General features: G+C 39.8%; 1 protein-coding gene across 4 annotated transcripts; it reads right to left on the bottom strand.

Moving 5' to 3' along the window:
- Window positions 1–1493: 1493 nt before the first annotated feature.
- Window positions 1494–11607, bottom strand: SFT2D2 (SFT2 domain containing 2). Of its 4 annotated transcripts, none has more exons than XM_083820404.1 (8): window positions 11380–11600; window positions 10899–10985; window positions 10503–10588; window positions 9660–9741; window positions 7630–7665; window positions 7457–7515; window positions 6720–6749; window positions 1494–6090 (listed from the first exon to the last, which is right to left on the bottom strand). In XM_083820404.1, exons 1-8 carry the CDS (start codon window positions 11494–11496, stop codon window positions 6051–6053), a joined length of 537 nt encoding a protein of 178 aa, XP_083676530.1. In that variant the 5' UTR covers window positions 11497–11600; the 3' UTR covers window positions 1494–6050. The 4 variants fall into 4 exon arrangements, with proteins under 4 accessions (XP_083676530.1, XP_083676528.1, XP_083676529.1 ...); XM_083820402.1 differs by lacking the exon at window positions 11380–11600 and adding an exon at window positions 11102–11310; XM_083820403.1 differs by lacking the exon at window positions 7457–7515 and having other exon boundaries at window positions 11380–11607.
- Between the last annotated feature and the right edge of the window lie 945 nt (window positions 11608–12552).

Below are 12552 nucleotides of genomic sequence, written 5' to 3'. Positions count from 1 at the left end.
ATTGGCAGCTTAAATATTCTGTTCTAATTTATCAGAAGCTTTCTTCAGGAAAAAAAAAAAAAAAGAGAGAGAGAAGACAGAGGGTTTTGTTCCCTTCAGGAGTCTCCACAGGGGTGGGCAGTTACAAGCCTATACCCCATGGATAATGCAGTGAAGGCTGAGTTCAATAGGAAAGAAAAAAAAAAATCAACCTTCAAATACTTGCATCAATGAAATACTCCCTCCTGTAAATCAGACCTTGTCTGGAGAAGGGGAAAAGGCAGTCATTAGGTGTAGAGCAGCCCTCCGAGAGCCTTGTCACTACACTCAAATGCAGCACGGATTACTTTGCTGCAGAGTTTAGAAGCACAATTCAGGGGCTAGATGCTGTAGCACAACTGATAAACCCTTACAACTAAGTAGTAAAATCACTTACAGAATACACTTTCCCTACAGAGCAGCTGATAATTCATTGTTCATTGACTTCAAATCATGACTTCTTTTTTTGTTGCTCATTCAGGTGTTAAGACCTCGGTGTGAGAACAATGTTACAAAGTTCAACAGTTTGCTGTGCAGGAGGTCAAACAAGGCAAGCAAAATAGCTCTAAGCATTTAAAGAAATCATTTATTGCACTTTTAGGGTTTATAGCTGTCTTGACAAGAGAGTTCTTATATATAAGAAAGATAAAATACAAACCACTACATTCCTATGTCACAGGATGCCAAGTATCTCCTATTTCAAACAAAATTTTGGACTTTCCTGTGCAACAGTAATTTCTGCGTATTCAGCTTTGAGACACAACTTTCTTGGAAGGAATTAAAAAAAAATGTAAGTAAAACTTAACACAAAGTCTCCGATGGCACACAAGTGTCACCACCACCCTTGCAAACAAGGCAGCTGTTTGGGATTGCCCTGTCAATCAGAAGGAAGTTTAACACACTCTAAACAGCCCAATGCAAGGCCCCGTACATTGGCAAGGGAAATTAAAACCACAGCAAGTCTTTGAATGCATATTGCACATAAACTGATGGGCTTTCTGAAGGTTTTAAAAAAGGTAAAACTAAAATCATTGCCTCTAACCTTACTTTTGACATGCATATTCCTAAATCATTGATTTTTTACTGGCAGTGTACATCTGTATTCAGAGTGTATATATTTCACAAGGAAAAGCCAGAGGTATGCTCCTTCATAACTCTAATCTTTGCTGACAGAATAGCATCAAGAATTATTTGCTCTGTAGTATGAATTAAATCAATAATTTGTTGGCACAGCTAGGTTGACATCTGAAATTAAAAAAAAAAAAGTAATAAAAGTAACACCCCCACCTTAACAACTTTATGCCAAAAGGATATTTTTTGAGCTAGTTTTGCCGGGTGAAACAGCTGACAGAAGAAAATGAGAGTCACACACACACACCACCAAAACAACCAACCAAACACACACACACGGCAATTCCAGCAACATCTGGAGTCAACATCATTAAAATCTTCATATTAACCATAAGAGCAATAAGTTTAATGCAATTACAACTTTATTAAGGAAAACAATACTCATAAGTGAGGACTTAATTTCATTCTAGAGAAAGTTCAGAAAAAAAGATGTTTATCAAAGTAGAAATTGAACAGTGTAAATACATAGAAAAAGCACAAGAGCAAACGGAACCGGTAACAGTATAAAACATTGTGGAGAATTTCTGACAGTTTAGTTTTTATTTTATAAAACAATTTTCCACAGGTGTTACAAAATTTAGTGTTGTCGCATGACAGTTAGTCATACAGTTTTGAGAAAATATACCATTTTTGTGCTTTCTGTCCTACATGGTCAGCATTTGCTATGGTTGTAAACATCAATAGTTAAGACAAATGTGTGTATCAATGTCCTCCTCCTCCTCAGTTTTGAGAGTCAACAACAGCAACAGTGATCTTGCCTTCATTAACATCATTAAGTACCAAAAGCAAAAACCATTTTGAGAAATTCAGAGGATTTTTCAATCTCTTAGTACACAGCAGAAGTGTACAGCCTTCAAATGTGCACGTTTTTCCACCAGGCAGTTTCCAGAACATGAGTTTCAGACCGCATGTAAGCAACAGTGCTCTAAGCCTCCAAATGCATTACAGGCACAGCTGCAATCTACCCACACGTTATGACTGATTCAGACCTGTCCTGCACCTAGCTGGAAGCCATCCCATAACAGAGTGTCCCCCATTTCCCAAACTTACACATTAAGTATCCACACAAAGCCCAAGACTATTTTTTTAATGCAATTTCTTAAAGTCATTTTAACTCTGTGCAGAAATCTCTCCCTTGGGTTTTGCAACAACTCACAAGCAATCTTATTACTGTAAATACTAAACAAGACCACATTGTTCACATCAGCACAGTAGAACCATCTCAGATAGCACCAATATTCACAATGAACTTCATCACATCAACCAGAGCAAAAGTCTGAAATGATGAACCCCACCCCCCCCCCATTTTCATGTACAGAATCTCAGTGGTATGGAAACAGACACCCACCACCACCCATTTCCATTTCTACTGTATCAGTAAAGTCAGCTGATCCCAGACACACACATTTCATGTTAAGGCTGATTGGCTACAGTTATCTGTACTACAAAAAAAAAAAAAAGAAGAAGTGATTAAGCAAGTTGACCAACAACAAAGCTTTAAAAAAGCACTTTCTGGTAGAACACCAAACTCTACTGATATGGGTGTCCAACATCATAAAAGTCAGCCTTGAGTCAAGTGGTGTAGGCAACTGAGCAAGGACTTTGTGAAGGAAGGAGCCTTGTGATTTAAAACACAGATGTCTCTTTGCAGTAGAGTGCACACAGCAAATATTTCTGCCCTGAAGGACATTACGATAGAAAGCTAGAGGGCTTTAAAGATGCCCATCACACTTCCTGTCAAGCAGATAACCAAAGCTGATATCAAAACTTAACAAAAAGAAGTTTTAATGGCAAAAATGGTACAATGGTATAATCTAATTTGGATTGAAACTGGTCAAGAGGCAATATTCATATACTAGGTTACCCCTCGATCATATAAAGTAAAGTATTTTAACAACAAGATAGAAGAATATTTTGATGCTAAACTTGGCAATAGCCTGAATACAACTACTGATAAGTGAGTAAGAATCTAAAACATTTTGTTCTGACAGAGAAGAGTTATTTTTAAATCAAAACTGCTTGTAGATGAAGTGACAAACCCTGAGTATTTTTCACATATTGGCAAGAATATGGTGAATCTCTCCCTCTGTCTGACCTTCATAAGAACAGAATGCAACACCAAAGGGCAACATAAACCCTAGTGGCAGTCTGGTAATCATGCATGTCTTTGCCATCTCCTTTTGAGTTCCCTTCCTTTATGGGCACTACTCCTTAATGCCTCATAACTGTGCTATGCAGTCAAATAAAGCTTTGTTCTTCTCTCTTATTGAATCAAAGGCTGCGGAGCTGGAATTATAGCTTTAAAAAGGTGCAAGTGTAGGGGGAATGCATTTAAGTTTACCCACTGTGTATCGGTAGCGAAAGAAGCAGTTTCAGAGCCTAAATTTCCTAATTCCAAGTGGTTGTGCTCACAACAGTCAGCTAAAAGGTTCCATCTAGCTAGTGTACCAATCGAAAAAGCACTATGCAACATGCCCAAATCTTGTGTTTTTCCAGGGAAACAGCTGGAGAGTACTACAGCTGTGCAAAAGCTTGCTAAGGAGTAAGCAAAAGGCTTTCTTTTTTTTTGTATGCTTCAGATTAGGAAGAGAAACAGAGGAGTCAAATTCCATTGTGTTGACTGCTGATAACCCTGGAATGATTATCCAAGTTAAGAGAAATTTCCCTGAGAGAGAAAGGCGAGATATTGTATGCTATACTTGTAGAGTTTTCCAGGAACACCCATAGATATAAAAGCTAAACAAATATTGGAATGTGAAAGGCATTAGAGTTGCATTTCCATTGCTCTTACACAAAGGAATTCTGTAAACATTATCAAAGTCCTAGTAAAACGCTAACATGGGGTCCTCTGACAGCTGTAAATTAGGCTTTGAACCTACTCACTAATAAAAAAAAAGTCACATAACTTATTAGATATTTGTCTTCAGTCAGAGTCAGGGAAAACATCCATACGCATTCTTTAATTCCCAGTCTCTCTTGGGCCTTGAACTAATTCTTTCCTTTAAGTAACAGTCAACCTAATGATTTCAACACTAACTTCCAAATCCTAGGAAAAAAAAGCACAGGGAAATAGCACTTGAGGAACATCATCCCACATAACAGATCCATCCCAACATAGTAATGTCATGTTTTCAAAAAGGCATTTTCTGTTCCAATGGCCTGTAAGAGTAACTCTTACTTTCTCTGGATTCCAGCTGGCTAGAGTTCCTCTTTTATATCACCATCCAAAAAAAAAAATTTAAAAAGGATCCTGACAGGGAGTGGTACTATGTTTTATAAATTATCAGAAGGACAATTAAGTTTAAAGTTTAGAATTCGTTCAGCTTCTAGTAACTTTCTGAAAGCTGTAGAATTATTTGGCTTCACTGTGGGCTTATATTTTATTGTTGAACAGAACTAGGTTTGTGCTGCATTAAAGTCTTTGTGGCACAAGTCTGGGACACACTTGCTATGCAAATGCAATACAGTTAAATGACTAAACACTAGGTAGATCTAGAAAGAGGATTCAATTCATACTAAAGTCCACTGGATAATTATCTTCACAGCCATCAGTTCCAGCAAGACAGTTTGGTAATAGGAAAGGCGAGAGCAGTTAAACAATATCCCACCTAGCAGAAGCAGGAACCTGTGTTCAGATATTAAACAGCTAACTACTGAAATGGTTAGGGAGTAAATGATTACATATAGCTCAGAAGATTAAGAGAATGGAGAGTGGCCTTGGAATTTGGATACTGACCATTTGGCATTTGTTTGAAGCTGGCAACTAGATTGCTGCACACTTCTTTTGCTAAAACAGGCAATAGAAAGTTGTATTTTCTCCACAAAGTGGAAGAAATTCACTAGTGTATGAGAGTGCTTTAGGAGAAATGAAACTGATTTCATTTACAAAAAGATACGTTGAAGTTTTAACTTATTCATAAATTCAGAAGAAAATGTCTTCTCCCTGCCCCAGACTTGCTTAAACACTAACCCACTTATACCTTACCAAGAGAGTTTGTCCTTTGAGAAAGGACATACACAAATCCTTTGAGCTCACCTATCGTGGTCCCAGCTTCACACTGCTTCTATGCAACAGCTGGGGAGAAGAGAAGCATCTCACTTCAAGCAAAAGATTTCTGTTTCTTAGCTTGTATGCACTGCCATTATCTCGAGTCAAAAAGAACTCAGGTTCCTTGCAACTAAAAATTTGCTTAACTTAATTTACTTTGAAAGTGCTTTTCCTATGGGAACAAGATTTTTGCAGATGATAATGTCCCTTCCATATATTTTAAGGAAACACTTTTGGTCTAAACTGAAAATGAAATAATTCATTAAAGAATCAAACATTTCATAAATACATACTCCAAAACAGTATTTTCATTTAGAATTAGACCTTTTAGAAATACCATAAGCCTAAATTCTTGCAAGAGGCACAAAAAGAGAGAAAACTCCAATATTCCATTATTCAATATAAACAGTGCAATGATTAAGTGATGTAAGGCTATTAAAAAAAAGTTCTTTGTAAGAAAAGAGCTAGCAACTGATCTTTTTCAAGAAAAAAGTAATCCTCTAGACTGGCATGGTCCCATCAGAGTCAAGGTCACCTTTTTACAGACTTCACACATTACTTTGCTAACTTTGCAGAAACAAATTCATGATTTTACATGAGGATTATCATAACAAATTCTGGATCTCTGCCCAGTTCTTCTGCCAGACAGAACTTCATCACATGGGCGCTCTGTCCTACAAACACCATTGCTTACAAAAACAAGCAATTGCATACACTGCTTTTATCACAAGGAGCCTCTAACAACAAGCTGAAAGGCACGTGTTTAAGACAGATTTAGGTAATTACATACACAGTGATCTTAACATAGTTCTACTGTGCTTCCTAGACCTCTGCGAAGCATCCAGTATTCCTCTCAGTACAGACAGACAGACACACATTTCTTCACAGCATCCCTACAGGCAGGAGAAAGAAAAAAACGATCACCTCAGTTTTGCTTCCTGCTGAGACTCGCTCCGTGCTGGTATTGCACCACTGACTCTCACACCTCCGAAGATTAGCTGACCAAGTATTAATTGTGCTCATACACTTTGCATGCCTACATGAACATATTAAAGACAAGCGGGTCTGCTCATCCTCCACCCACCCAACCGCAGTGGAAGTGAGGCCTGTCTCATGGTGGTGCACTGGGGAAACGGGGGGCTGATGAAGTAGGACAGACTGTGCTCAAATGCTGTAATAGTGCTCACAGGGCAAGGGAGTGGTAAGGAAAAAAAAGCAGTACAGAGCAGAATACACTTGTCCAGTAGCATTTTGGACCAGCATTTAGAAGGCAAACCTTAAGTTTTGCATATGGTCAGCACACTTACATATTTGTATAGGAAGCTCTCTCGTTTTGTTACATTTAAATTGTGTTCCCCCACTAGAGATGATGCTTATTCCTATTTTCAGGTACCTACACGCATTTCCACCTCCTACATCACCATGGAAAAATTTAAAGCCACACGTTACAAGCTTCTATAAACTAGTCTTCTGTATCACTAAACTTCAAGACAACAAAAAGTAATGGAGTGGGGAAGCTTACCTTGCAAAAGGTATGAAGGAAATGCTGTACCTAAGAAGAAACATTTTAAAAAGTTACTCTTTGTGTCAGATTATATTGGAGTCACAAAAAGAATAACCTGTGTTGCTCTGAACAGAGAGCTGCGAGATTTACAACCAAAGTGAAGTTCTGACTTTGTGAACAACAGCATCCTTGCAAGTAACCTTAGCTCAAGGGTTAACTAAGAGGGCACGTTATAGAAGCATGCTAAACGCAATTTTCCTACCCATGATATTCTTCAATGCTCCCACACCTACAGACAGATTGCTTTTGAGGGCTGGCTAGATGTTCATACCAGCTCCTGAACTAATCCAGGAACATTATACAGAGCATTTGGTAACTTAAAGAGAACTGATGCTTAATTTGATTGTCACATCTGGGTCATTTGACAAGACAAGTTCAGGAGTCTCTAAAAGCAGAATACCAAACAGTAAGCAACATATGGATTAAAAGACAAAAAAAAGTTTTACCTCAAGCTCACAAGCTCACAGAAATCAAACGCATTCAAAGGCGCTTCTTCCAGAAGCAGAATGAGAGAGCAAAGAGCAGGAACAAGTCAGCCCTTCCTAGATGCATTGTCTCGCATCTAGGTGGAATGGTGAGATGTAATTCTCCATCCCTTTAACTCATGCAGGGTCAAAATCCACTCACAATCCCACTATTGATGTTAGATGTAATAGAAATCAGAGCGGGGTAGGCAGGTGGGGGAAATCACTTACCATGCCAAGGCAAAAAATTGTAAGATGCAGAAAATGAGCACAAGTCCTTTTTTAGCCCACTGAGGGAGAAAGGCAAGGGCAGAAACACAACAATCAGTGAGACAACCATGTAAGAATCTCATTTTTAAAAGATACTCCAGTTATATATACACATACAGGACTCAAATACTCACCCAAAAAGCAGAACATAGTGTTAGTACGAGACACAACTAGAAGAAAACAAACAATTTCTATTAAACATACAAACAACTCTCCAGTTCTTACAGATGTCATTACACTGTAATACGTTCCTTCACAGATACAGAAACAGATTATTTCATTTCTTAGTTTTATCCATTCCAGTATAAGAGTTCCCTTTATTTAAAATGCTTGCACTATTACATTTGTTAATTAAAGCAATGAGAAAACACCAGCCTGATATCTTAAGAATATAAGCTCATGACTGCAAAGGAACAAGAGCATGAGGCTCCCACAGCTCTTCTGCAACATCAGCAGGTTCCTGCTCCTTCCTACACAGTTCTTGGTGGGCTAAGCATAGACCACACTTTGTCTTTTTGCGTAAGATTTTTCAGTTACAACTCCAGTTTTTCTGCCTCTGTACGTGCCACATTTCCTGTTGACTCTCAAGGCTACCACAGTGCTGAAGATAAGTAATTACTGAATTCTTACCAATTAAAGCCACAATACACTTTCAAGTACTTTCAGCTATCACTTAGTAGCATTCCTGCTTAATATGTAGTCCAGCACAGGCAGTGTGTTCTTTCTTCATAGCTACATTGTGTCTTTACTACAGTTAAAATCTTGGGGACTAGTGGTCCATTTTGGATTATTTCCTGTTTTAACACTAGGTTTAACAGAAGATGCCTTTTAGCTCAATTTTTCATTTTCAGTTTAAGATGTGGCAGTTTATTTCGCTATGACAAATGCTGACACTTCACCTTCCTTCATCAATGTCTAACTCAGTCTGCTGAAGCAAATGTATGAGTGTGCTGCTAGATTATAATGTACATTCTTCTGCTTGAGTAAAAACAACAAAAATATTTAGTACTACATATGCAAGACAGTAAGTAGTGCATGCATTGCCAAATCATACACTTCACCTCAGCCATGATTACTGACATTAAATGTAGTTTTTCCATTAGTTTTAGGGTAATGGTTTGTGTGTTGGTCTACATACAACATACACCTAACACCTGGCCTTACTCCAATGAATGTTCCAGACATACTCTTGATTCCAAGCATCCTAATTGCATGTGAAACAAACACACACTACGCACTAGGCTCCTTGGCTGCTGCTAATCTGTGAGCATAGACAGTCAATTTCTTAAGCTGTATCTGTTTCCTGTTGCCTCTTTGGATGTTTAAAAATAAACTAGGCAGCACTGATACCAAGCGAATGCTCTGAAGACATTCGCACTGAAAAGTTGGGAGGACAGTTTCAGGCAAGTTAAACCACCTTCCAGATTTTACACTCTCCAAGAGAAAGTGTGAGAGTTTAAGAAACGTAAAAGCACACCCACTTTCAACAAGAAAATCTTAGAATTAACAGCAAACACTGCCCCCCCCAAAAGGTTGCCCACAATTCCCATCTTCTGAAGACGATGATAACTCAAAGAGCTGACTTCAGTTGAATGTTGAATCGGCAGTTTTGAAACCTGATGCTATCAAACAACTCGGATGATGTTATTTTTAATGCAAGGTCACAGAGATTCCCCTTTGCTTTGTCAGAAATGACTGTTTTTATCAAGGTGGAAATACCTACATGACTCTTTAGAGCAAATCATATAGAAAATAAAAAATATATATATGCAAAATAGGAGATGTCTCACAACCTCCATGATACAACTTTTTAAAAACTATTTTCCTGTCTTTCATCTTTTAAGAAACCTGAAAATATGATGTGATCTCAAGAACCCTAAAAAGATTTACACATGATTTACACACAATTGACACATGGCAGCTACAGACACTTAAAGCTCGTTTAGTATGACAACCTGGCTTCAATTCAGTCTTTCATAATAGGAAAGTGGTGGTGCTACAAGCACCTTTTCACTATAACAGAAGTACAGGATATACAGGATGAACAAAAAAACCCACCCGCAAACACATCTTGAAACATAGTTAGATTATTGTACATGAAAGCACTTTACAGGGGAAATTGTTTACAAGTTAACGAGTTAAAACTGATCCCTTTGATACTTACTAGCATAACAACAGTAGCAATCAAACGGGTAGGCTCAAACATCCTTTTCAATTGCTTCATTGGTCCCATAAGAAAGAGAGTGCTGAGGAAAGAAAACAAACAAACAAGATGAACATAAGACATAAAGGCAAAAGTGAAAAAGTGATACTAAATAAGATTTCTGATTAAGGGGAGTTACTTTTTAAGCTTGTCTGCTGTCATATAGGGTACCAGCACACTATGTCATTATGGTAGTCAGTGCATAACAAAAGGAACAGGATATACGAGACAAGACTGATTCCTGTTCTTCTTTGTCTAAGGTATTTATTCTATAATTTTATGTTAATCATAACTGAAAGGGTGTGATTAAGCAGAGCAGAACTATCAGGCTAGAAGCATAGGTCAAGGTCAGCTTCAGCTAGATCATTCCTGACAGATGCTTTTTTAACTTGCTCTTCAAAAATACTAGCCACAGAAGCTCTGCATGGATTGACAGGTAATCCGTCTCCATTCCTCTATCATAAATGGTCGTTTTGATGCCTGTATCTACCCTCTGATCCCTCACCAGATTTGCAGCCCTGATGATAGATACTGCATAAATTAAACCAGGTGAAAGTTTTATCTAAAGTGGTGTTTCTATTGCATAAAAAATTTCTCATGCGTAGCTACTATATTATTTCCAATTCCATTCCTTGTACTTTCTAACATCTTGTTAAACTTTCTCAATCACAGAAAGTTTAGCAAAAAGATAATGACCTACGTAGGCAAATATTCACATACAAACAAACACAACCTTTTTTACTACTTATGCACCTGCTCCAGTTTCTCACCTTTATTATGGAATTAATACGAATAGATTGTTACCTCCCAATAGACGCGATATTCCCCAACGTATAAAATGCTGCAAAGAGCATCAGCCCTTTCCCTGGTATCCAGATCAGACAACTACCCTAAAAGGGAATATTTAGGAAGGAGAAAAAAAAAAAAGATTGTTTTTATTTTGCAAAAGAAACACAAAGTGTCATGACATAAAAGATGTTTCAGAATACTTAAATTCAAACTGCAGAATCAAACACACACGGGGAAAAAAGCAAATTGCATTTATTAGCTTTCTTATTGACAATTCAAGGATTGTATCTAACCAGGATTGAGTCAGGTGTCTTCACAGAGACTCAAAAAAAAAAAATCAGCCAGTGTGTAGCAAGTTACCAGGGCTCCCAAAACTCAAGTATTGGGTCAGATTTGGCAAAAAGTCCTTACCAAGACAGAGAACAGGCATCCTATTGCAAAACAAGCAATGAAGCCTTTCACTCTGGTGCCCCAACCTAGCGAAGTCGCATCGATAACCTAGAAGCGAGGAGGGGGGAAAAGGCCAAGTTATTATCACGTATTTATGCGATTTTGCCCCGTATTAAGTGCCCGAACCTCTCCGAAGACGCCGAAGCTCGACCACGGAAGCGCACAGGCACGCTCTCCCCCACACGCTCTCCTTTTCGGGCTCGCTGCACCGCGGGCCGGGCTTCCCCCGAGCGCCCCGGCGGCGGCACGGGCCATGCGGGGCGGCGGTGCGCTCCCCGAGCCGCCGCGGCGGCCATCCCGGGCCAAGCGCCATCCCGCCCGCGGGCCGCCATCTCGGGGCGCGGGGTTCAGGGCCGGGCCGGGGCCGAGGCAGCCTCCCGGCGGCCGGTGCGGCCCGACCCGCAGAGGAGGGGCGGCAGGTGCGGGGGGAGCGGGGCGTTACCTCGGCCAGCCTGCCCTGGTCGTCCGTGTCCTGGCCGCTCAGCACCCGCTTCAGCTTGTCCATGACGCCCGGCTCGGCCCGGCTCTTCCCCTGCTCGGGGACTACGAGCCCCAGCATACAACGCGCCGCCGCGGGCTACCTGCGCTCGGCAGGTAGGGGAGGGCGCGGGGCCTGCTGGGGGATGTAGTCCTCGGGAGGGCGCCACGCGGAGCCGAGCCCGGCGCACCCGGGCCTCGCACTGGGTCTTAATCTGTTAACCCCCCCCCCCCCGCCCTTAATCTGTTACTGGGAAACAGGGAAGCTTTTAGACATAGTATTAGTACATACATAGGTACAACTTCCCCCACTCCAGAAAAGTCTCCTCTTATTTCCATAACTAGCCCGAGTTGTCTGATGGCAGGCTAACAAGATTATATAGATCTTATGATCACACAAAATTCTGCATCGCAAGTCCTTATTTTTCTTTATTGTTCCCAGATAAGAACAGAACTATAAAACGTCAGGTATATTTTATTTAGTGACATAGGAGGAAGAATATAAACCGTTGTATATACGTTGTAACAACGTGCTACAAAACAGCTGGAGAATCACCCCACTCCCTCCCGCCAAAATGATATATCCAAAGTAGTGTTTTTCTCTGGCAAATTTGTACAAGAGAGCTTGCAGTACACCAATTGATAGTGCTGTCTCTTGATAATCTAGGTGGTGTAACAGTGACAAAGAATGTTCCAAGTTTTACTTTGTGGTAACTGGCTTTCTAAACACATTCTTGTGATTTCTCCAATATTTGTGTTCCACTTAAATGCACAGCACCCAAAACAGATGGATATCACAAATCTATATATTCAGGATTCAAGTCCATTCAAGACAACTGGATCAACAGGTCACAGATTAGTAAGTATGATGGACAAGATAAAATACACGATATAAACTAGACATGCAGAGCACCATTCTGAACAGTAGGTGTTGATTCTGTGGGTTCCCCCCCCCGACTTTAGCCCCATGGAGATTAACGTTAGCATCGCTGACTAAACTCAAGTCACAACTTTAATTAACGTGGATATGATTTCCTTCATGCTACCACAACACCAGTCACTACCAGCTCTGATTTTAAAGTGTGTTTTTACAAGCCTTTAAGGCATGTAAAGTAGTAAATGCTTACATTAAAAGAAG

This window comes from Anser anser, assembly GCF_964211835.1.
Source record: "Anser anser genome assembly, chromosome: 1".
Classification (NCBI taxonomy): domain Eukaryota; kingdom Metazoa; phylum Chordata; class Aves; order Anseriformes; family Anatidae; genus Anser; species Anser anser.
Note: the sequence above shows the minus strand (reverse complement) of the source record. Positions and strands in the feature narration are given on the sequence as shown.

Coding starts and splice junctions, on each gene's coding strand:
- SFT2D2 (XM_083820401.1), bottom strand. CDS start 11,269: ATGGCGGCCCGCGGGCGGGATGGCGCTTGGCCCGGGATGGCCGCCGCG. Junction 10,589..10,898: donor GATGCCTGTTCTCTGTCTTG/GTAAGGACTTTT, acceptor ATTCCCTTTTAG/GGTAGTTGTCTGATCTGGAT. Junction 9,742..10,502: donor AATATCGCGTCTATTGGGAG/GTAACAATCTAT, acceptor TTCTTTCCTCAG/CACTCTCTTTCTTATGGGAC.